Source organism: Platalea leucorodia (assembly GCF_965183815.1).
Source record: "Platalea leucorodia genome assembly, chromosome: 6".
Lineage (NCBI taxonomy): Eukaryota > Metazoa > Chordata > Aves > Pelecaniformes > Threskiornithidae > Platalea > Platalea leucorodia.
In genome coordinates this window covers 60725854-60751473 of record NC_138828.1, presented here as the reverse complement: position 1 = coordinate 60751473, position 25620 = coordinate 60725854, and the positions used below count along the sequence as shown (strand labels likewise).

Sequence of the window (25620 nt, the reverse complement as noted above, 5' to 3'; positions counted from 1 at the left end):
TACCTTTTAGACAAGCTGAAAGAACAAGAAATATAGGAAGTCATTGAAACTAGATTTTTCAACAGAGAAGAAAAAAAGTAATGGTCTTTTTCTCATCTGTAAAGATCCCTTCCACTGTTGATAGAAAGATTAGCAAGAACTGCTTCTTGAGAGCTTTTCCATGTTCTTTCATTTCCACCTCTAAGAGGGAGTAATTGTTTTATTTGTCACCATCCAAATTCTCCTTTTTCTTTAGGCTCTGACAATCTCCCTTTGTTCACTCTCATACATAAGAGAAAGGGATACAGACAGTAAAAAGCCCAAATAAATGAGAAAGAATACAAGAATATAACTCGAGAGGGAGGAAAAGTAAAAATCTTAAGTATCCTTGAGGGAAAGGTTAAGATAAAACTGTAGTATTTAGGAAAAAAGGCAAAACATTTGAAAGTACTCATTATTCTAATATAGAAGCTAAAAATCAGCATTAAAAAGGTGGAGACAAAGGAACACCAAAACATAGATGACAAAAGAAGCAAAAGGGAAACTAAGCGAGAGCAATACAAACCAGCAAATTATATCTTTTTTAAAAAAACAATAATACATATTTAAGGATTTACATAAAATACAAAACTTGAACTACAAAATATGACTGTACAGTTCATCTAATTATAGCTCCCCCCCCCCCAATGAAAGAACATTCAGACATTAATTTAATCCATAGCAATGAGAGCTGCACACAATGTTCAGCTACACAATTTGATATTTATGGACAAATATTTTGTGTGTTTGAATTTACGAACTTTTCCACTCTGATTCCTAGTAAGTACTCTGGGAGTGTCTTGTACAAAGAGCACAGAAGGCAGTGCAGGTCAAAGAAAATTCCAAGAGACATGATGGCAAGGCAGAGGAATAAAAGGATGATCATGAATATGGATACAACTACCTCAAGGCACCCCGTTAATATTGAAGAAAACTTGGCTTTCTCCCTTTAAACGTACATTTTACTACTGATGACTCCAAGAACTAAATTGGGCAACAGGATCTTCAGATCTCAGGAGCCTCATCTCTGTTTATCGTACTAGGAGCTTGGAGACATCAGAGTTGTCTGTATACTAATTTATGAACATTGCTCTAGCCCATGTCTCTACAGATACACGTTCTAGAAAAGCTGTCAATGCTAACGGTGAGACTGTATCATGCCTCCCCTCATCCATGTTGGTTAGGGTAAAGATTTACAAATAGGGAATTCCTCTGAGACACACTTTTCCCCTGTGAAGAAAGTCACTGGCTAGCATATCAAGGAGCAGGTAACGGGGCAGCGTTTAAGATGTGGTTATTGTACTCCATTCCCTATGCATCTGCTGTAAAACAAAGCAGCTCAGAGCACACAGGCGATAAGCTGTTCTTACAGCTGGAAGTTCTCAGTCTTGAGCAGACATGCACATCAATAGTCAAGTAACATCAAAAACATTATCAAGTGACTGAGTTAAGGATGTGCGGAGAAAATTCGTTCTATTCCACTTCACGCTTGAATACTGTGTGATACTGCGCTATTATCTTTTGAAAGAACTAGTGTTATCCCATGCACATAATGGAAAATTCTCCAAGGCTCAGACAGCTGTTCACTGTTACTTTTTATCCTCCTCCCTCATTATGGAAGGAAAACAGGCCAGAGTTAGCTAATTTTGACCTATGCTTGTGTGTTTAAAAGATTGGATGGACTCTGTCTTAAAGATCAGAGCATTTCTACAGCTCTTCAGGTGCTGAAGTACTAACTTTCTAATTCTGACAATGACAACATTGAAATGCATTTATTCCTCCCCTCTGAGATGGGGAAACCAACCCAATGGTGGGACTGAGCAAGAACTTCATTGTCAGCCTTAAAAACTATTAGAATTTGAATTAAAATTCAGGGTACCAAACTGAAATAGAGGAACACTGAAAAATCAAGCCACCAATCTTTCAGTGTGGATACCCAGAAAACAAACAGCATACAATCCATGCCTATTCATGCAAAGACCAGTTTCAATGGCTTAATCAGACTTTCAGAAGAAATAACGTCAGAGAAAGAAACTCAGCTTTGATGACAGTCTTTCTGTAAAATTCCTTGCCTTGTTTCCCTGATAGTGTTCTGCATTTCCCGTGAGCAGGAATATTGAAAACATCTGCCCCATTCACTATGGAACTTTGATTCATTCCCTGCTCACTATCAAACCTGTGTACTGACAGTGTGACATGAACATGCTAGAAAAACCACGAACGAACCTCTCAATGCAAATTAAAGCCTATCTGATGCATATACATATGCAGAATTAGCTTTGTATAAACTATGTGGAGTTTTCTTAAATTTTCACTATTTGATACTTGTACCTCAGCAGACTTTCAGTGTAATTTCTGTGTGTACAGTCTCATAACCATATCCTCTTTTTAAAAAAAAAAAGAAGGCAACTTATCAAATATGTAACTCTGGCCCACTTATGATCAGCCAGATGCACTGCAGCGGTAGGCATTCACTGTCGTAACTGGCAACTGAGGGAGGCTATTAGCACATTCAGTCTAGTCACTAAGATCATGAAACATACTGAGGCAGCATACTGTATAAGCAAGATGCTAAGAAACACTATAAAGAAATGGCTGATTTCTGAGTCTGCTGTAGCCTGAAATTCTGTCTTTGTGTGCTCTCATAGTTTGGCTTTCCTTGTGAAAGACAAAGAATTAATAGTGAGAGTTGAAAACTATCTTCCAAAACCTTGGCCAAGATACTTTTCTCTAAGCCAAAGTGGTATTTCAAAAATTAAAGGGACTGAGTGACAAATCAGGGAAGACTAGACAACAGGGGAAGTACCCCTGGTATTTCTTCAGCTTTTGTTCTACCTAAAAGGTCCATTCCTACACAGCATACCAAAAGGAGATGTCTGTGCACGTACTGTGGTGCGTGCATGCACGATGCTCACAGATCATGGATTTTAACATGCTAGCCCCTGGAAAGTAGTAAAGGCAAACAAGAACTGGGTATAGTATATGCAAAATTTGGCCATTTTTTTCTGCACAGTAGCTAGTTAATGATAATCCACTATCATCACAGATCTAGTTCTATCCGTAAATAGAATGCATACATGAATAGATAACACAATTATCCTCGATATCTTAGTACATGTCTTAATGGTTATTAATTAAATATATCATACTTAAAACCACAAATACAGAATGTGATGTAACAGCTTTCTCAGGATAAGCACATATTTTCAGAGTATCTCTTATCACTATACAATTAAAATTAGGAAGGCTTCAGTTGACTCACTTGTCATCAATGCTATTTTGATAATATATGTGCAAAAGTTTATCCTTTATCCAGCTCACTTTCTCTGCAGCATCTTTTCCAGCCTCGGCATGAAGACAATACTTCTTGTATAGCTGGGCAAGACCCATCATAGCTTCTTTTCTCACTCGCCACTTGAGGGGGAAGAAATGAAAAGGAGGCGGAGAAGTGATTTTGGTAAATAAATATCAAACATATACAAAAATACAGTAAAGATGTAGAAGTGTGAAAGACAAAACGGCCACATTCCAACCTCCTATATTTAGACACTTTAAAATCTGAAAAAATGCTGTTTAGAGCCTCTAAATGAGAATTTGTAAAGCCTACATAAGGGTTTTCTTCCCTGTACTATGCAGATTAAGTATTTTCTGTACAGAGGAATCCTGTACTCCTCTGTGCTGAGCAAAGAAAATCAAGGATCTAGCCAGTATAAAAAAAGTTAAGTACAGCTTAACTTGTATGCCTGAATAAGTGTCTTCTTGAGCCAGGATTCGGAAGACTTACCTATTCAGAGACAGGCACCAATCAGAGGTGGCAGCCTTCTTTCGCCCCACAGCCTTATACTGTCTTACAGCACACTTGTGTAGAAACGGGAGATCCAGAGCTTAGGCCTAGCTAAGCTTGCTAGGGCTTCAACTCTTAGGCCACTTTCCAGGACAGTGGGAGAGGCTCTTTTTGCTTAAGCCTTGAAATAATCGCTGTAAGACTCCAGGGACCCAGGAAAAAGCCAGACTGCAACATCCACAGATGGAGTTCCTGGGTTCTCATCCTTGCTTTTCATGGCCACTACTTTATCCCCTCATGTAAACAGGAAATATCCCATTATTGAACACTTTAACAGACAAGATCCATAAGCCCTCCTACACTGACTTGTGGAAAGAATCATACTGGAACAGACTGAGGAGTAATTTAGAGAGAATAGTGTCTCCCACTGAATGATTTACACAGAAAGCATTAGAAGACACTTGTTTTCCCTCACCATTTAGAAGAAATGAATGAAATTCAGACTGAAAAAGAAAATTTCTTCCAGAACACACTAGATACCAATTTTGGCCTTGAACTCCAAGGACTAACAATGCTCAAATCATTTAACTCTATCAAGCATAAATGTAGATACTATTATTCACACGGTGTGTAACTTCTTCAATCTTGTTAAACTGAGGGCTTGTTTTAATAACACCAAGTGAGATATTGCACATTTAATTTCTTAATAGCTTTCCTGAGTGACTTCCTTTTCTTGAAAGGCAAAGAAAAGAAAAATCTTGAAGATAATATGGCTTATGTCAGCACAACAGTCTTTGACATCACTAGCTGTTGGCGTAAGAAGTATCAAGAAGAAGATGGAAAAAATAAAATTGTATTTTGCTACATATTTCTTAAATATTAAACCCACAAGTAACAGGTCAAGATAGTAATGACTTTGACAGTATGTACTATAATACTTTGTTTTGACAAAAGAGAAACATTTTAGATATAAATAGATGTTATTGTTTAACTTCTCTGCAGGAATTTGTTCACACCCATTGCGATCTAAAGCACATTTTAAAGAAAATAAAGGTCTGAAAGAGAAACATTTTCAGAAAAGTATGAATATTTTTCTGCATTCAGATATACCCTTCCAATGCAAGTGATAGCTTCATCAGATGTCCTACACGAGTCAGGAAGGACAGCAAAACTATTGTCAGACAACAACGGAGAAGGATTACAGGAAATTAATTCTAGAAAATTTACACCTAAAATGAAAGCAGAGTACTTAACAAGGGGTTATAAAGAAAGGAAATTTGGATTGTCAGTAGATTTCTGATCATGGAAATTGCTGTAGAGAGTAGAAGTCAGAGCATGCAGAAAGGCAGTTTCAGGCAGAAGATGGGAGGCACTGGAGAGAATGCTTTGAGACACCATGAAGCAAGTCACTGAACAGGAGACACAGGTAGAAAAAAAGAGCAAGGTGCCACTGAGAATTAAAGCTGAAATAGCATACAGTAGGGTAAAAGATGAAGGCAAATGAAAATAAAGGGGAATGTAATAATCAATTTCAAAGGGAGCAGATCAATAAACACAGGTAACAGAAGTACTACCCTGATTTAATTAACAAAAGAATTTTGACAGCCTTAGCCTCCTTGGTTAACCAGCATAATTAAACTCCTTTGCAGAAGACTGCTGGGCTAAGTTAAAAAAAAAAACAAACACCTGTTATTGAAAGTTCAAGATAATCCCTTACCTGTTGGAATATCTAACCTATTCCTTCCATAGAGTTAAGAATCTTAAAATCTTTCTCCTTCGTCTGGAAAAAGCCACAATGTTTTTTAGCACACACAGAGAAGGAAGAGTTAAAACTAACACATGCAGAAAAATGCATAAAAAGAAAATGGGAGTCTGCTCCTATGGCTCCTTATTCTATAGCTTCTGACTTCAAGCTGATGATGTGAAAGTCTGCTTTCATGAAGCAACTAAGTCTCTAGACCACAAAAGCTGTTGGGAGAAATGGGAACAGAAGTCAGCTGTCAAAACTCTCCTCTAACTTTTCAGATTCTTAAGGTTACTCCATTATAAAGGAAAAGTACCTGAACCATTTTTAGAAGCTTTAAAAAAAAATTTTTTTTCTCCTGAAACTAATTATTCTGAAAAGCAAAGACACTGGAAAGACCCTAGAGACAGTGCTCCAATGAAAAATTCTTCAGAACAATTCTTATCAAAGACTGGATTCCAGTTTTTGGGAAGCATCTGTTCCCAGAGTTACTTTTCCAACTGGACCAATAAAAATGGGTTTGAAAACTATAGGTGGGGGTGAGGGATATGAGAAGAGGGGCGGGGGGCATGTGTGTTTGGATTTTTGTTTGTTTGTTTGTTTTTTTAATAGCTGTAATCATTGTGCAAATGCCCATACAGATCGAGTTAGTTAAGGACATTTTTTTAAAAGATGAAGTACTGTCTTCTAGCCAAAATATTTTACCCTAAAAAAGTCATTGGGCTATCTTTACTAATACCGTGCCAATTAGAGCAGGGTCAGCAGAAAAAACAGATCAAGTAAATGGCGTAATAGTTAGCATGCTTTTAAGTTTTCTAGATTCCACATTGTTTTATAAGAAAAAAGGCAGAATTGAAATGGCAGATTAGCATGTTTAAACAATCAGCATTTTACTTCAGCCTGTTGGACAAGTGTTCTTTCTATTGTAATACCTATACTCATTTGATAGATGATTGCAGGCCCAAAAAGAATTAGATGAAGTCAAATTGATGAATGATCACTTAGGAGTTTGCAGTAGATTTGTCCAACAGAAACCTGGCTACAAGGGGTAAATGCAGTCAGCAGAAGATAATAGAGTTCTTTAAAGCAAAAGAATAATTAAAATAAGTATAATGCATTGTGTCTGAAACTGAAAAAATCATACATAGAAAATATAAAAGACAGTTACATGGACATATCAATGTCCCTCTCCCAAACTGGAGAAAAATCCTTAAAAAAAATGCTGAAAGTTTACAAGTCCTTGATATTCACTTTATAACACCAATTATATTTACAAAGATGTGCTATATTGTTAAGGCCTACTTCAAATGCTAAGTATTTGTTGTAGTAATTTCTAGTCAATCCTCAATTTTCATTTCTCCTCAGGATGTATTTTCATTAAAGTTCCCTCAAGAGATTTTTATAAGAGAAACATCAGCTAGGAGGTAAAGTTATTCTTCACTGATGAGTGCCTGAAAAGGCACCTAACCTTGAAATGTAATATATCATCAAGCCTATGACTGGTGTGAAATCACGGAGTCAAACATATTAGGAACATTAAGAAGTACCACACTGGTTTTAAGGCTATACGAACTGAAAAGCCCTAGCTCCGTAGAAATGAGTATTACAGCTGTAGAATTGATTGCCTCTTACCGATGGCGACATGCTAAAGAAGAACAGAGACACTATGTAGAAGGCTGTCCTGGTTTCAGCTGGGATAGAGTTAATTTTCGTCTTGGTAGCCGGTATGGGGCTGTTTTTTGGGTTTAGGATGAGAACAATGTCGATGATACACTGATGCTTTGGCTCTTGCTAAGTAGTGCTAAGCTGTTGTTAAATAGGTGCTAAGTGGCGCTCACACTGGTCAAGGACTTCTCAGCTTCCCCTGCTCTGCCGGGGGCACAAGAAGCTGGGAGGGGGCGCAGCCAGGGGGAGGGCTGGCCCAGACTGGCCACGGGGCTATGCCATACCATATGACGTCATGCTCAGTATATATAAGCTGGGGGAAGAAGAAGGAAGGGGGGGACATTGGGCGTGATGGCGTTTGTATTCCCAAGTAACCGTTACGCGTGAAGGAGCCCTGCTTTCCTGGGGATGGCTGAACACCTGCCTGCCCATGGGAAGTAGTGAATGAATTCCTTGCTTTGCTTGCGTGCACGGTTTTTGCTTTGCCTATTTAACTGTTCTAATTTATTTTACTTCAGTTATTAAACTGTTCTTATCTCAACCCACGAGTTTTCTCCCTTTTACCCTTCTGATTCTCTCCCCCATCCCACTGGTGGGGAGTGAGCGAGCGGCTGCGTGGTGCTTAGTTGCTGGCTGGGGTTAAACCACGACAAAGGCCCAGTAATAACCATCCCGTTCTGACTAGGTGGAAGTCCCAGTGTGAAGCGGTGGTTACACTAAGTTTTTTGATCTCATAAATGACTTTTGGGGCATGTTTGTTTAATGGCTGAAAAAGAAGGAAGGTGGTCTTAATCACTCCTGAGAAATCACAGAATACCAGGTTGGAAGGGACCTCAAGGATCATCTGGTCCAATGTGCAAGGTGAAGCTCCAGGTACAACTAACTGAAGAGCTGCTTTATAATAGTGAACATACTCAAAATCAGTATTTCTCTTTGTGTAAAGACAACATCCTTTTCTCAAAAATCCATTACAGTAACGTTGTCATTCAAAAAGTGGAACATAAAAAAACACAGAATTATTTTAAAAGAATTAAAGTAACTAGCTAGAATGACATAGGTTACAGAACGGATGCCTCCTATCAAAAAGGAACAACAACAAAAAACCCAACATGGCTACACAGCACACTGAAGTCTGCTATTAAAACACCATCCTTCAAAGAGCACAGAGCCACATCCAAGAGTGTAAACAGGAAAGAGTATAAGCTCTGGCAAGCTGAAGGGTAAATCCAAGTTTCAGAACCAAATTATTAAAAGCTTCTTAATTAAACATCTTCACCAAAGCCTCCAGAAGCAAGAAGCCTTCCAGACCCTTTTGTAGGGCTGAAAGACAAATAAGATTTATTTCAGGAGAGAGGTCTGAAGAGGTTTCTTAAGGTGTCATTAGAAGACATTTTAAACAAATTAATAAAATGAGCAGTAACAAAATCATTAAGACCAGGTGGTATCCCATCCATGACTTCTACAGGATTTTAGAAATGATACAGCAAATGCTAACTATTCTGGTTTTGCAATCCGTCAATGAACAGATTGAACACAGAAAATGTGAAAGAAACCAAAGGGTCCCAAGAGGAAACGAGTGCCACTCACCAGAACATCTGATTTTGAATGGGCAAACAGGTTGAAACGAAACAGTAACAACAACAAAGAGCAGACACTACTGAAAAATGACGTTACGGGAGTGAGTCATTACACTTTACATAATGGGAAGTTTTGTCTAAGAATAAATTTTAGCAGACCCACAAGTACATCACTAAAATGCATTAGGATCCCAAAAAACGTCCAACAAAGTCTCACATCAGAGGATCTTAAAATAAAAATCTTGTTGTGAATTAATTATTAACTAAAACATAGGAGACAATGGGTGGAAATAAATGACTGGTTTTCACAATGAAGGGAACAAAGAAAACCTATTGATGGAGTCAGAAGGGAATCTGTGACACTTAACTTACGAAAAATTATTAGAAAATGAATGGAAAAGTATAAAATTTACTGAAGTAGTCAGATCTCACGTTATAATGAAGAACTGCAGAAAAATGTCATGCTACTGCATTGTTACAATACGAAATGAAAGAAATTCAGATTAAGGCCAGGTTTTTCCACCTGCATTAATTCTGCATGTATAGTATTAGGCAATGTATAATCTAAAATTATTCAGGAAAGATACTGAAGTCAACATGGATGTTTTCCAAAATTGTCAGCTCAGTGCTCAGCTATAGCATGGAAAACAAACAGAATGTTGAAGAATAAGAAAAAAAAATATCATAAAGTATGTACACAACACGGTGCACACCTTGAATGCCATGGCCAAGTCTGGTCACCTTGGTTCCAACAGAATATAGAACAACAAGACAAGAATGACCAGATGTACGCCATAATCAATTTGTGTGGAACTTAATCAGGTGATTCTTTAGCTTGGAAAGCAAAGGAGTGGAGAAGATACGGCATACATGTTTATTAATAATAAGTGGGTCAAAGAATATATATTGTTTTACATAATGCAAGAACTACAAGATACCCAGTGAAATTATCAGACAAGTTTAAAACAAAAAAGTGAAGTTACTTTTTCCACACATGTATTAAACTTGAATTTACTGATGCAGACGCCATGGATGCTTATGAAGTACAAATAAGTTCAAGAAAGAACTTGATAAATTCATGGAATAAAGTTCCACTGAAAGCTATGATGAACATGATCAAACAGATTTAAGAAATCTTTGAATCACAAATTGCTGGAAGCCAAAACTGACAACTATGAGAATGATACTGGGCTATAGTGACCTTTGGCCTAAACATATGTGGCAATTCTTATGCTCTTACAATATGATCTTATTTGCTTGACAACACTTGATTGGTGCCTCCATAATATGGAATCTACATTAATATGTTTTGGTAAGAAAATTATTCTTGTCGCCCCCCCCCCCCCCCCCCCCCAGCATTCTAGTTACTAGTCAACTCTAAGATTCTCTGTTTCTGTGCCTTTTTTTTTTTCTTTCAGTTTTACTTTTACCAAATTACATTAGAAGCAGATATTCCTGAAAATAAAATACTAACACTTACCCGTTTGTCTAGCGTTCTTTCCCTTACAAAGCCAAGCAGCTGGTCATTGACTAAAGAAAGATCTCTCTTGCCCGCGGTAATAATGGTAACAATAACATCATGTCGAATGGCTTCTTCTGGGTCATGTGATCTAACCTTCAAATATTCTGTTACGAGCAGAAACAATGAAAAGCTTGGCTTTTTTATGCAGATATGATGAACTCTGATTTATTAATAATATTAAAACAATTAAATGTCAGTCACATATCACAACCATATAATCTATTAAACATATAACTGCCTACAGGAAACACCTGTTCCAGCATTTTCTATGTTAAATATAAAACAATTATATAACTGTAAATATCGGAAGAATATAAAAGTGAATAGCTTTTACAATAACCTCATTTGCAACAAGCAATGAAGTAAAATAAAGCCAATTAGAATATATTGAAAATAAAGGGGGGTGGAGGAGTGAGAAGAAATGAAAAGAGCAGAGACTCTCATTCCCAAAGAGCTAGGAGTGTAAATAATAAATGAAAAATACTAACAATTGCTGTAGGTTAGCTTGCATCAAAAAAGAACAGTATTTTCAGTTAAGTCTGAAATTATGCTCACAGCTAAAATGATGCTGAAGTGAAGGAAGAAACTTCATAGTTTAGATCAGCACAACAGCATTTTCTAAACTCAGTGGAAGAGAGTACTGGGAAACACACTGACTGTTTTTTGAAAATAAATCAAGATGTTGCACCAATATTTGCTTTGACTTGCCAAGAGTTTCATTACAATCTGAAATTACTTTAAAACTCATTTCTGCAATAGGTAGCTTCTTAAAGACTCACTCTGACAAAGTCCACACAATGTCACACACTCCTCTCTTTCTAATAACTAGCGCTTGTCTTCAGCAGAAAGCAATTACTCAGTAGTTGGCTCTTCCATCCAGCATCAAGCATTGGACTTGATACGTTTTGGAACTATACTGTTATGTACAGAAATAATTACATTCTGCCTTGCTCATTTCTTAAATTATTCTAAACCCCTGTATGAGCATCTCACCAGTGAGGTCTTTTGCTAAGTCTGGATGGTTCATTAAACAATGACTGGCGAATTTCACACTCTCTAATCTCACAGGGACATGGATATCGTTGAACCTAGAGGGACAGAAGATGATGAATGTTAATTTTTAATTAGCCTTGCAAATCAAGATTATTCTCTGTATAGTATCATGTGTTGATAGTATACTCCATTAACTATTAGAATACTTTTGTATGGCAAAATAATACAATATAAATGTTTTGAATTTATCTCCATAATGTACATCATACAATTTTTTATGTTATTTCATGTGAAATTAAGTCAGGACTAAAATTAAAGGATGAATATGCTATATGCGGATGAAATGCTGACCCAATGGATTTTGTCCATTGACGTTTGAACATAATTCTCCATATACTGTCAGTTGTGTGTGTGTATATATATACATATGAAATTATAAAAATATAAATTGCCATATAGCATGTACCATTTGAAAATATTTCCGTTTAAAAAATGATAAATTTCTGTATTTACTTAAAAGCAAATATGTCTTCACTCAAAAAGGTAAATGCCAAATAAAACAGATATAGTTGCAGATATAGCTGAACAGTATGAAATTTCAGACAATGCTGGCATATCTATTGTGTAATTTCTGCTATGTATGTAATGTGCTACCTAACCTATACTTCCATAGCTGACAGCAATATAGCAGCAGTCCTTCAGGCTCCTTCATTCTAAAATATAACTACATGCAATTCTCTGCTTCAAAGATTTAACAAAAGAACTTGTTCAAATATAAACCAACAGCTACATCCCCTAAAAACACAATGAAAAACGCAATGTTATCAGAAAATTCAGAACAAAAAGAATAGAAATTCAAAATTCTATCTCTGTTTCTCTTACCGCCCAAGAAAGCACTGCCAAAGAGGACGATTTTGTGTGGCCAGATCAGAATCTTTGGAGCCAAAGAGTTTAGCCAAAAGTCGAACAACAGCCAAACGTTCTTCTCCATCATTGCTCTAAAAATCAAAACATGAAAAATGAACTGTAAATCATTATCCATAATATCTTAATAATAATTTCTGGCTTCCTTTTCCTTCTGCTTTTATAAGTTAGATTAAAAAGTGAGTTTGAAATAATTTCCTCAGTCTTCCTAATTTGATTATTAGATGAATATGAGTAAAAATATAAAAATACCTATTAAGTTAACATATTACATCCACTGAATAGATGGCTGTGCTTTCAAAATTCCTTCTCTTTCAGGAATACCCCCCCCCCCCCCAGTAGTTTGAATAACGTATATCCCTAACAATTTCAACAATGGATGATCTTATTTTTGTTTTAAAACATACTTTAAGACTATTTTATGTGTGTGGAAAAGACACCAATTAAGATATTTTAAATAGATGTGCACTAATAAAAGATATATGTAATATCACCAAGTACCTATTTCTTGGTTATTTTTCTTTGTTGCCACCATACCCTGTATGTACATGGACACACATGAAATTATTTCTCTTGTCCACTTACAATCTTATGAAAGACAAATAGCTTTTTAATTAAAAAAAAAAAAAACAAAACCAAAAACAAACCCCAAAAAACCCAACCCCCCCAAATCAGGATAAATTAACTGTTTCCAAGGATTCAAAAGTAGTCAGCTGACTTATTAGCTGAGTATGACAAATCTGAGAAAATATTTGGAAAAACTTCCTCTATTTTTAAAACATTATTTCACAAAAGAAAATTCTGCAAAACAATACTGAAGCTGACAAACTTGCATTTCATGAGATAAACCAACCACAGCCCAATTACTTTATAAATTTCAGGTGAAATCCGAAGATAAAGTACATACAACTTTTGCATTAGATCATATGAATCCATCATTATAATGATTATATATTTTGTGTGCATAATACACATTTGCAAGCACAGAAAGCACACGATTTTATACAACTTTCCAGTGTCCTTCCTTTAATATTACATTTATCTTTAAAATAAAGTGATAAATATAAAATTTTTATCCCTCCAGTAGAACACTCATTAAATCTACAGCTCTGCACCCATAATATCCACACAAATTTTATTACTTGTTCAAAGCTACACTGTAACCTACCTTCAGCTTGAATTCAAGCTGTGGCATAACAGACAGCAGTAAGTGAGGATCTATGGCAAAAAGCTCTTGTATCAAGTCAAACACATGTTCTGATAAATCACTTACTGAAGACTTTCCCAGTACCAGAACCTGGTTAAAAAACTAGAATACAAACAACATTATTTAGCAGCACTATTTTTAAAAATTATTTTAACATAGTATCATTAATACTTTAATTCTAACGAAATGCACATTTTTTCATTACATCAAAGCATTTCACCCTTACGGTTTTGGCTCAAGCAAATTACAAACAAACATCCCTCATAATTCAGCTCTATTACTTCCATCCAGATCAACTAATTCATGGTAATTTGATAAATTAAAATATCAATAACCATCTCCCCAGCAAAATTAACAGGTAATTAAAAAATTGTTAATTTAAAATGCATATTGATCCAATAGAAGTTGAGAAAAAAATTTAGCATCTCATTTATAATTTTCTTGTCATTTAAAACCAATCCAAATTCAAGATCACCAAATGTTGAAAAAGAAGCTTCTCTATTTTTAACCCATTTTACAGAATGTCAGAGGACTTTATGATATGTCTTGTGATATTTGACGGTAATGTATCAAGGTTGTTAGCAATCTAACAGAAAAAAAACCCAAAGTAGTCTAAAATATGAATGATTTCTTTTGGATTTGTTAAATTTTAATCTGCTTGATATGCTTCCTATTAGATACTGTGGGTTAATATTATTTGAGCAGTGCAAATGCTACAAAGCTATTACACACTTGAATAAGAAAGTAAGAAGAATAATATTAAATCAACTCAAAGGTCAGTCTATGTACTATCCTGTTTCCAGCTATGACTAATTACAAAAGCTTAAAGAAACAGGGGAATTGGAAAGTGGTACTTGTTAGTGAGACTCCTTGAGCTTTTAAATACTTACTGATTAATCTTTTATGAATTTGCCTAATTCCCTTTTTAAACTACTCTGACTTTTAAGAATTCTATTGGCTTCAGCACCAAGGAAAGGCAACAGAATGGACCAGACTACATCTCCCACACGACTGTAGTAGCTATTTTAATAGGTAGAACATACAATGTTGACATTCAACAAAAGGAATTATAGTAGAAGGAAGCCTTGTAAAAAATTCAATTCTTTATGACTAAAGAAGACTATTCAAGTCTTTATGACTAAAACAAGTTTAGGACGGGGGGAAAAAAAAAATCTAGTAAAGAGCTGGTAGTTTGAAATGCTTCATCTTAAAGCTTGGTATGAAATGAGGCTGTCTGGTTGCTGGACATATGAAGTACTAACAATTCCTTTTGTTGCAACAGGATTTTTTTGGAGGTCACCTATTTTCACAGCCTAGATTTAGGCTTAACTTTAGACTGAGATGGATAAAAATTATTTTCCTCTTCACTTATTTGAAACACCTCACATACTTCTTTAACAGCCAAGCTAATAATATCCTATTTCGAAAATGGTATTCTTGCAGCTGCATTACAAATTGTGACTTTTATAAACAATATTTTTAAACAAACAAACAAATCTCCAATAAATCAAGATAGTAACAAGAATACTTGTTACTTTTAGGTAACATGGATTAATTAATTTACATACGTTGGCAATACACGGTTCAATGGTCTGGACAGTCCTTTTCAACAGGACTTTTGCAAGATCAAATGCTTGTTTATTAAGGTTCTGAAATAAAGAAAATAATAATAAAATTTTAAAGAGACAAACTATTTCAGATTACTTTACTTTTCTCTCCCAACCTTCAAAGACCATGACTTTAGAAAAGGTATTCTATTTGTTTTCAAAGCTATCTAAGTTCAGTTACGTTAATTCTACAACTACAGACTTTGAAAAATCTTACAACTAGTTTTTCACACACTTAAAAGAAATCTAACCCAAAACCATCACTTCCTGCACATTCTTCTAAGACTTTATTGCTCCAGTTGCCATCTTTAACATTGCATTCATATCTACAAGTTTTCACATGCAATCACATTAAAAATTTTGAAGAAACATTACCCCACCTCCATACTTTGATAATTAACGTGCACCAAATTTTGCCACTGAAAAATGAACTAGTCTAACTTACTATTTAAATGTGGTTTTGTTTCCCCCTCCCATACTCATTACAGGTATACCCTGTACCAAAGTTCAGCCTTGTCTAGAGGGTAAAGCCGTGCCCTGACGTCTCCATGGACTGTACTGTATGTTCTGACATAGCTCACAGAAAGCGCCTATGTTTGGGCATAGTTAGCTGCAAACTTTCCAAGAAAACGTTTGATTGTAACATAACAAATCTGAACATTGTTTTTATTACCGTTGAGCAAGATAAGGAATGTAACTGCACTTCTGAAAAATGTGACTGTCCAAATCTGCACAAAATCCAATATGCAGTATCTTATCTTATCTAAGGATTAATGCGGGGGGATGGGAGAGGTGGGGTGGGGAAGGAAGGTGGATTAGCTGATTGCCCTGAAAATTACAAATGACTAAAGACAAAATACAGGTAGAGCCTAAGGATGACTGATTCTTGGAAAGACAGTATTTGGCAATTCTACACTGAGAATGACTCCTTCATGTTCTTTTAGCTGATGAGATGACAAACCGAAAGACAGTTCATCAACTGATAGGAAAGAGAAACAAATGGCCAAAGGCTCAAACAAGTATCTCCTCAGTCACCACAGCACTGAACTGATGTCTCATTATCAAAGACAGACAGATATGTATACTCTTCTCAAATTCAAAAGAAAACTCTTTCTCTCCAAACCAGACCACGATTAAAATCTTGTTGGCAGGTATGTCTGTATTAAACTAAAAGACTGCCAACCTCATACAGAAAAAAATATTTTATTTGGATCTTGAATACAGCTTCAAAGATTTCTTGCAATGAAGTTGTGGGTCTTTTTCCCCTAGACAGACTAACCAGAACTGGGAAAAAAAAAAAAAAAACAAAACCAAACAAACCCACAAAACAAACAAAACCCAAACCAACAGCCACCCAAACACAAAAAAAAAAAAAAAAAAAACCAAACCAAAAAAACCCCAAAGAACAAAACACCAAAACAGCCTAGAAAGGAAATATATATTGATAAAATAATCAACTATTAATAAGTAATAAAGAAATAAACAAATAATCAATGTGTTAGGAGAAAAAAATCCTTGAAGGTCTGGATTGGCCATGCTGTAGAGGATGCAGAAGAAAATACTGATTTTAAATACGTGAAATGTATGTTTTTAAGGAATAACCTTGATAGTAAGAGTGTGAAGAAAAATACTGACTAAATAGCACTGGTTTTAAAGTTAATAAAAAAACCTACAGGTTGGTGCCATAGGTGGTCTGAGAAAAATGTGACATGCCATACTGCTATTGAAAACCTGGATTTACTAGAGGAGAGCCACATTAGCACGCACAGAGAGAACAATGTACAGTAAAGCCACCTTACTGATAAAGGGGGTACAAATGAATATAATTTAGATGCTAAGGTAGACTCTACTTCATGTCCAGGTACTGGTATATTTCTCTTTTTTTACTGCAGTATTGTCTTACAAAATATAAGAGAGTTTAAAAAAAAACCACCAAAACCCAAAAAAGACCACCAACCCCAAAAGGAATAGAATACATTATCCAAACAACATATTTCAGCTCCTTTACAAACACGAACTTCCATTAAGTGTAACTGTCTAGCCACACTGATACTTTTATTATGTCACAGCAGAGAATGACTAGTATTCAATTGCTTTGCACGGACATAAAAGTACTGTTATTATACAACTGTGCTTTTCAAGCAATGGTGCTTCCAATTTACATACCTAAGGACAAACAACTAATATAATCACAGAATTTCCTAGCAGATCTGTTCATGAAAGGAGAACGTAATTACCGCAGTCAAACTTTGCTAGGCAGAGCAGACAAAAGAACTTTCTGTTGCTGGGGTTTTTTTGTTGTTGTTTTTTTGTTTGTGTGTGGTTTTTGGTGTTTTGTTTTTTTTTTTTTTTTTCTTCTTTCTAAACTACCATGGTAAAGCAGTAGTTTAAGTTCTCTTGTTACAGGAAACAAACAAGTTAAAACAGACCAAAATACTGACCAAGGTATGATACTGAGCACCGACTACAGCATATTATTCGCTCAGTCACAATGGCCAAAAGCCAGTAAGGACTGGCCACCAGTCCTCTAAGACATACTAAATATGCAGTACAACCCAATATTTACACCAAGTTTACCTCCCTCTTTATCATAGCCTTGCTGGAGAACTTCCTTCTTTACGCAAAATCATATGATTAAGCTAATGATGTTAATGCTAAAGGAGCATAAGCACTTTTACTTTGCCTACACCAAATAGTCACGACACACTGTTCAGTTGTACAAGGTTTACCAGGTCTTTGCACCCTCAGAACAATGCGCACAGTGGTTAACAGCATCACCCAGCACCTGACGTACCCATCTCCACTCCTCTATTTCCACTCCTGATCTATACTGCCTATCATTCTAAGTTGCTTCCAACCAAAGAACAGCATATTTTCAAAAAGACTCTTTTGCTATTGATTCGAATAAGAGGCTTCCCTTCCTGGTAGCAGTTTTAATAAGACATCATCTTGTTGCTGTCAATTAAAAACGAGCTGATAGAATGATATTCCCTTCTCATGGTCATGACAGAAGGAATGCAACCTGACCTCAGAGAACAGATAACTTTTATACACCTGTTGCTGAGATTTCACATGTAAATGACGATGGCCACGCCTTAGTCACTCCTGTGCTATACATTTCCATGAATCCTCCCTCTTTAGGTAACCAAAGGAATAATCCCTGCTTTTATGTGCTAATTTAACTTTAATTATGTAGTCATGGATGGAGCTGCCTTATTTTTGTCATTATTTTAAATTAATAAATGAACAAACAGAAACACATACTCGGTAATCAGAGTACAGTTCATTTACTGTAGCTCATAATTGAAACTTACTCTTCTCCATACAATTTTCAGTAAGAAGCACAAGTGCTTTAGCAAGGGAATTTTCTTGGTCAATGCAAGGCAACACTAGCCTGCACCTCACTTTCCCTGATTTCACGGCTAAGGGACTTGTGTTTATTCTCCTTTCAACTTTATTTAGCCATTACAGTAAAGGTACTTCAAAAGCTCAACTGCAGACCCAGTGACCAGGTACTAAGTCAGGCAATGAAACCAGAAGGACAGCATCAGCAACAGTTCATGAAGCTGACTGTAAAGGGGGAAAACCTGTGGAAAGAGCTGTGTAGATGGGCTAAGACAACACCTGCATGACAGCAGCAATCTGTAGGAGGGGCTCACATATGACTCCGCTAGAAGAAGGGGTGTCACTTATAAGTGAGTTAAAGGGATGCTGAACTCTGCAAAGGGCAGAAAGATTATGGAACTCAAAAGAATATGGAGCACTAAAAGCAACCAACTAACTAACTGAAAAAAAAAATATGAAAAAAGAAGTACTACGCTTCAGGTAATAATTAGGTTTTATTAAATGAAAAGTTGGGGGCGGGGGGGATGGACACCAATTAGGGAGGTGGAGGGTTGTCTGACTGGCAAGCTGAGGCAAGCAGCAAGTCACCACAGAAGTCCTGGGGAAGCCCTTTTTTTTTAATTAAAAAAAAAAAAATCTTCACATCTTTTCAATTAAAAAAAACCCCCAAACCCCCAAACAACCCACAACCCTTAAGATATAATATTTTCCTATTGCATATTACATTTGCTTGAAAATACTTAATTTCTGTTTCAGTACAGAGTTCCTGAGGTGGCAAGTAGGCAGAATCTCTTGATACTGAATAATCTAGACACAGCTAATGAACACCACCGAATAATTCCCAAAGGAATTCAGTCCACTGTTACCAAGGCTGGGGGAAAAAAAAAAAGCAGTCGTGATGGCTAAAGTGTGTGGAGAAATAAACAACAAGCAAAAAGCAATAAAAATATTGTTATAATGGTATATTACTATAATATTTTACTTTGCAGACCTTGTGTGCAGGAATGAGGTTAATCAAAATGGAGTCCAGCAGCTCCTGAGTTACTCCATCGCCTTCCATGATGATAGAACTCATCAAATCCAGCATATGCATTTGTACCTTCTGGTTGTGGCTATTACTATGATGATAAAGAATATTATCAACACTAAATTTTCAGACCCTGACAAATATTAACAGTACTGTTAAGAAACAATGTCTAATGTTGTCCAGTTTGCCCTCCCTTACACTCTTCACATCTCAAATCTCAAAACTATTTTATGTGCCTTTCTTCTCTTATAGAAAGCTTCAAAAACCTAGAACATCTTAGCTTTGCTTGAAGAAGTGAAACAAAACAAAAAATAACAACCATGGAAATACAAACATAGATAAATGAGTCAGAATGAAATATAATGCTGTAACACGAACAAGAAATTTTAAAACACATCTACTTTTAGACGCACACCCCTCCATATTGTCAGTAATTCGCACTCATTTGCTTTCCCCATATCTCCTCGTTTGGAGGAATAAAAACTTGCTCTATTCAGACTTACTTATTTCTAGACTATGCAAGGATTCAGTCTACCCCCAAAACTGATGATATTTTGACAGTTTAATATAATTGAAGCAATTCAACTTACTTGATAACTGAAAAAAGAGTCCTAAAAAGCTGAATAAAAATTTCATTGCAATCTTCCAACTCAAAGCAGATGTTGTAAGATTTAACCCAAGCTAAATTCTAAAAGAAAAACAGGATATTCAGGATATTACAGCTTCACATTAAGTCACATAAATATAATCGTGTTAGTTACATGTTTTCTATTTAAGCAAAAATATTATACAATAGACTGTAAACCCTTTGGGGAAAGAGACTGGATATTTGCTTTGCATATGAAGAGCTCTTAACACAAAGGGGCTTTTCAATACATCCAGAAAAAAACTAAATATAGAATAATCTGATTTTTTATGAATAAAAGCAGATTGACAGAAATTGTTAATATAAGTCCATGTTTCTAGATTTTTTTTCTTCACGCTATGAAACAATAGTTTTAAACATCAATAAAAGATTTACAAACAAGATACTGTTTCTAAATGCACAGACAACTCCCCCCCCCCTTCTTGTCAAGAGTAGGTTTTTCTCATGTTTTTAAACCAAAATCTTATATTCCTTCTCCCATCACTGGTATAAGCAGATTTGCATTTTAACCAGCATTTGAAATTCTCTCTCTTCATGAGGTAATATAACCTCAACAGTGCATGATACGAAAAGCAATGTACAGAATTGTAAGACAAAGGCTTAATGTTAATAAATACCAATCATTTTAACATGTCCTCAACTATAGGCCGCATGAACTTATTAAATGCAAACAGAATTATAACTGCTAAAAGAAGCAACTCATTGAACTTTAATGACCCTGGTGCGATTTACAGAATAAAAGAAATTTCCCAGGCATACATCTGGAGAAAGACTGATTACGTTTCTTAGGCTTACAGAGCAAATACCATCTACTGAAAGTTACAATTATTGTGTTACCTCTAACAAGTAAAAGTATCTGTTAAATTGAGGGCTCTTCGTGTCCTCCAAGCCTTTTAATTGTCTTGTAATAAACAAGAATATGTCCTGTCAAAAAACAATAAAGTGTTTACAAGCTTGATTCAGCAGAGTAAAAATACAACCCTTTAGTAGTGACATCTACCCACATTTACAAACTCATGAGATGAGAACATTAAATTGTCTTTTTTTAGGCACTGACAGAAAGCTATCACCAACACAGATACTGGTTATCTAGTATTCCTTTACACATCTCTGGCCCTTGAAGTACTACACTGACTCACAGGACTAAAGCAACATCTCTTCCAATAGAACTGAACACCAGTATAAGTGCAAGTAAAAAAAAAATTTTTAGTTCGGTTTTGCTGTTTGGTTTTGGTTGGGGGGGGGGGGGGAGTGGCTGGTGGGGGGGGGGGGGGGAGGTTTACACAGTAAGAGAATGAGGTAGGAAGAAAGCCTTTATTTTATAAAACATTTTTACCTTAAGTTTGTCATGGGAAGTATATGGAGCTTCAGGAGCATAGATACGAAAGATATCAGCCAAGCAACATGCTACAAGGAGGCGCACATCTTTATTGGGATTCCTGAGGAAGAATTCAGATGCAAGGTGCAAGGCTAATGGGAGATACTGCTGCTTCTCATCCTCCGAGTCCTGGTCCATATCCATGAAGGTTTTTACCACCATCTGAAAAACACAGAAAAAAACACCATTTGAGTGCCTTCTGCTTTTATTCATAATTATAAACAATACTTTCTGAAAGGATGCAATGCTATTAATATATGTTCCACTGCATAATCACTGTACCACAATTTTTTTTTGTTAGGACAAACATCAGAAAAAGAGAAGTGTTAATCTGATACTTAAAGGCTTATTGAACTTAGTATTTTCAATTAAGACACTGAAAAATGCTTTGCGGTTCTGCTTATTTTGCCAGTCTTAACCTGAGGTGCAGCACAGAAACTGCTGCACACCGATGAGGTTGGAGATGGCAGCATCTCTTCATCAAAGCAGTCCCAGACCAGTTCAAAGTGAGGACTTGCTTCAGTATGGACAATACGAGGAGCTGCAAGCCATCTGGCCTAACATACAGGCCACAGTAAAATGCAGCTGCTTTAAGAGCTATGCCAAGACTCAAGAAGAGCCTCAGAGGCCAGTCTTATGCTCTGCCTGTATCAAGGCACAGAGCTCAAGAACTACTTTACATACGCACAATCCTTTTATCTAGTTTAAACGAGCTAGATACCAGATAAGAATTTAATCCCTCTTGTAAAATATGTCTGATGTTGCAGATCTATTCTTTCTGCCTACTCAAACCTGCATCTATAGCCTTATCTATATAAAGAAAAAAAAAAACCCACATGGTTTCCTTGTTTCTTCTAGCGCAGCTAAGAACTACTAATTCCTATGAAACGCCATCAAAATTGTTTGGTTCTAATTATTATACAACCCCAGTTAACCAAAACATCTCAACATAATCATTTGGCAAAACTGAAAGCGAGAATTTAGTTTGAAGAAATAAAAAGTTGCAGGTTAAACATTTGGAATAGCGTTTGTTAAAGGATGAGGATGACTTCTAAGATGTCAGCACAGAGCCGGGAGATGTGCTACAGATTCTTAGTATGACCTTAGTCAAATCGGTCTTCGTGTCCCATTCCTCCATGTCACTTGAGCATCCTTAGAGTTACAATTGTGAAGGACAGCCGTATTGCATACCAGCAGGATTTCGTATACCCATTACACACACAGTATACACAGTACACACATTAAAGAGATATAAGAGAAAGCACAGAATGATAAATCTTGATGGGTCAAATTCACCTCTAGAATATTAACTGTAAAACACAAGAGGAGATTGAGCTCACACAGCTAATAAACACATCTCTTACTCTTGCCACAATTCTTTTGTCATCGTGTCATTCAAGTGATACTAAGGTTGTTCCTCTGTTATTAAGCATGCCCCCGCTTCCAACATGAAAACACTGTCTTTCAGCTTTACCTCCTCCCTGAGTTTTGGAACCCAGTTTTAAACTCAGTAGATCTTATAAATTAAAATAAATGTTTGACAGCAACCTTTCCTACAGTAAGTTACTTAAAACTCCTCCTCAATTTCTATAAATGTACAAGTACATTCCTTCGTGAAGCAACTTACAGCAAAACCAAAAATAAAGAAACAGAGAAAAAAAAAACCACAACACAACACTAGAACAAAAGAGAACTTTACAACCACGGCCCATAAAAATCCAAATTCTACCTGCACTGGCCTGCTTCCCTAAAAAGATTCTTAAGCTATATTTTGAAGCATTAGCTGAAAGGACAAAACCATCCTTCTACTGACAGCACAGGTCTGTCTGTTACAGTGTCACACATCACCTGTCCTTCCTAGACACTGGAATTAAAAAAAAAGAAGATAACACAGTCTTCAAAACCTACCATATTCTTTCAATAAGGAAGGTTCAAAAACCGAACAAACAGACAAACAAACCAAGCCACCACCAAACCAAAAACCATCGTGATGCAAACCCAAGAAAACCACACCATGCTCACTCTGCTGGTGGCAGGACAAGGACTAGTGGCCTTGACTTGCAGCATGGGATTCAGATAACTATTACTGAAGGCTTTGAGAACAGGGTAGAAAGGACTAAAAGATCTGTGGATCCTACCCTGGAGAGTGATGATAAACTCTATCTGTATCATATAAACTTGTCCCACTAAAGTTCCATCCAGCCTTTCTACTAATTTTATAGATAACCTATATAAGCAATCTTTTGATCTTTCTCATAAGCCCCATCTCCTTTCTCCCTACGCGTATCGTAAGCTTCATAACCAGAACGCCCTCCTAGATTCAGACCTTTCTTTGGGTTCTCATATTCATATGACAACATGCATTAATCTTGCATATATCCCTTCTCTGATATGTCAAAAACAGACAAGGTAAGGCAGGATGGTACTGTGAAAACTCACAAAACTTTCCCATTTGGTAACAAAATGTTAGGATATTCTGGGATTAAAGTAAGGAAACTAGTCTTTGGCACTGTCTTACCTGTCTGAAAACAAACCAGCCTTACAGATTTTCCTGTGTTGCTCTTGCATTCACAAGAAACTGCCAGGAAATATCCATAAAACCTCTTTCTATTTCCCTGCAAAGCACTCCTTGATATTTCTTTTCTATTACAAAAGAACACTTGGGCAGTAATTGGGCCATTGGCAAGCTGCAACTGCTATTTAACGTAGTGATCTATGTTTCCTCCATTGTTTCTTTATAGTCCCATATCTGCTTGTATTTGTGTGTTGTCTTTTGTTTTATTATCAAGTCTTTGGTGCATGACGTTCTGTTTATGGCATGCACAAAAAATGAACAGAATACTATTTTGGTCTTTATCTAGGATCCCAGATACCAAAGCAATACAAATAATGAATAATATGTACGGGGTACACAAAATACATAGTATAATGCAAATAATGAAAGTAATATATAAACAAACTACAAAGGGCTATACCACGGTTAAAAGCATGGTGTAAATTCTTGCTAGTGGCAGGACACATAAAAGATTCAGGAAAAAGGGAATTAATGAAGACTTGCATTTAAGTACAATCCATAAATTTGTTCGACTGTCATCACAGTTCAACAAAATAATTCTATACATTTCTTGAATATATGCCATTAACTATATCTAAAAATCCGACAGCCTGGGAGTAGTCTCTATAGCCAAGCAACTACTGGTACTGATTAAGGTATTACACAACAGAATTATTTCCAAATGCCTGCTAATCTACACATGAGATTAATTGCTAAAATAGAAAAAAAGGAAAAAAAAAAACCCTCCAGACATGAAATACAATATACGCTTGGCTCTTCACACTCGCTAGGAAGCCAAGAACTCGCTCAAAATTTCAGCAGTTACAGGACTGGTACCCTTGCCCTCCAGCACAACTGACAAATGAGTTATCAAGGAACAATCAAGAGAGCAACTTAAACCTTTAGAAGTACAAGATATTGTATGTTTGATGAAACCACTTATTTGGAACAGAACCGCATAACCTCGAGTACAACACAGAGATCAACAACTGCTCCATGATCTCCCGGGGTACTCGGGTCTCTCTCTCCGCAGCCACCCCTTGTCTTGTTTCCTCTAAGACAGGAACTCATTTCCCTTCCTTCCCCCATGTTTGTACCACGTCTAAGGCGAAGTCTCGGTCTAGGACTATAGTTCACAAATACGTCCATAATACAAAGAAACAAAATGACAACATACTGGAAGCTCTTTTCTGTGTTAAGGTCTGACAAAGAAAAGTTACATCTAATCACCTGGGATTGGTATCACTTCGGATACACAGAATCAATACAAATATTAACATGTAAAGCTAAGCATACTTATCCAGCCCTTCCCAAAAATCTTTCTTAAATTGTATTGTAGTCATAGTTCCCATAGCTCTCTTTGTACGTTTCCTGTTACAAACTATGGGCTTTGTCAGAAGAATTAAAAAAAAAAAAAAAACAAAAACCAAAAACCAAAACCACAATATGCAAGTTGCATGATGCCTAATAAATATTGATAGCATCTTATGAAGAAGTTATAACATCTTATGAAGAACTGCTCATAATTGGTTCAGAAAGATTTTCATAGTTAAAACTTTTTAGCCATACTACTGCAATACTGATATTAATTGTGACAGCTAGAAATTGATCTATTAAAAGAATCTGCTA

General features: G+C 36.2%; 1 protein-coding gene across 4 annotated transcripts in view; it reads right to left on the bottom strand.

Annotated features, from left to right (window-relative positions):
• The window catches only part of PDS5A (PDS5 cohesin associated factor A), an 86206-nt gene that overhangs the window by 31141 nt on the left and 29445 nt on the right, over positions 1-25620 (bottom strand). For all 4 annotated transcript variants that reach the window (XM_082316536.1, XM_082316537.1, XM_082316538.1 and 1 more), the window contains exons 3-12: positions 21396-21599; positions 20897-20983; positions 20004-20101; positions 19378-19504; positions 15003-15083; positions 13396-13536; positions 12186-12301; positions 11304-11398; positions 10269-10414; positions 3281-3432 (exon numbers count right to left, since the gene is read on the bottom strand). In XM_082316536.1, the coding sequence (XP_082172662.1) occupies positions 3281-3432; positions 10269-10414; positions 11304-11398; positions 12186-12301; positions 13396-13536; positions 15003-15083; positions 19378-19504; positions 20004-20101; positions 20897-20983; positions 21396-21599 (1247 nt within the window). The remainder of the gene's footprint in view (positions 1-3280; positions 3433-10268; positions 10415-11303; positions 11399-12185; positions 12302-13395; positions 13537-15002; positions 15084-19377; positions 19505-20003; positions 20102-20896; positions 20984-21395; positions 21600-25620) is intronic.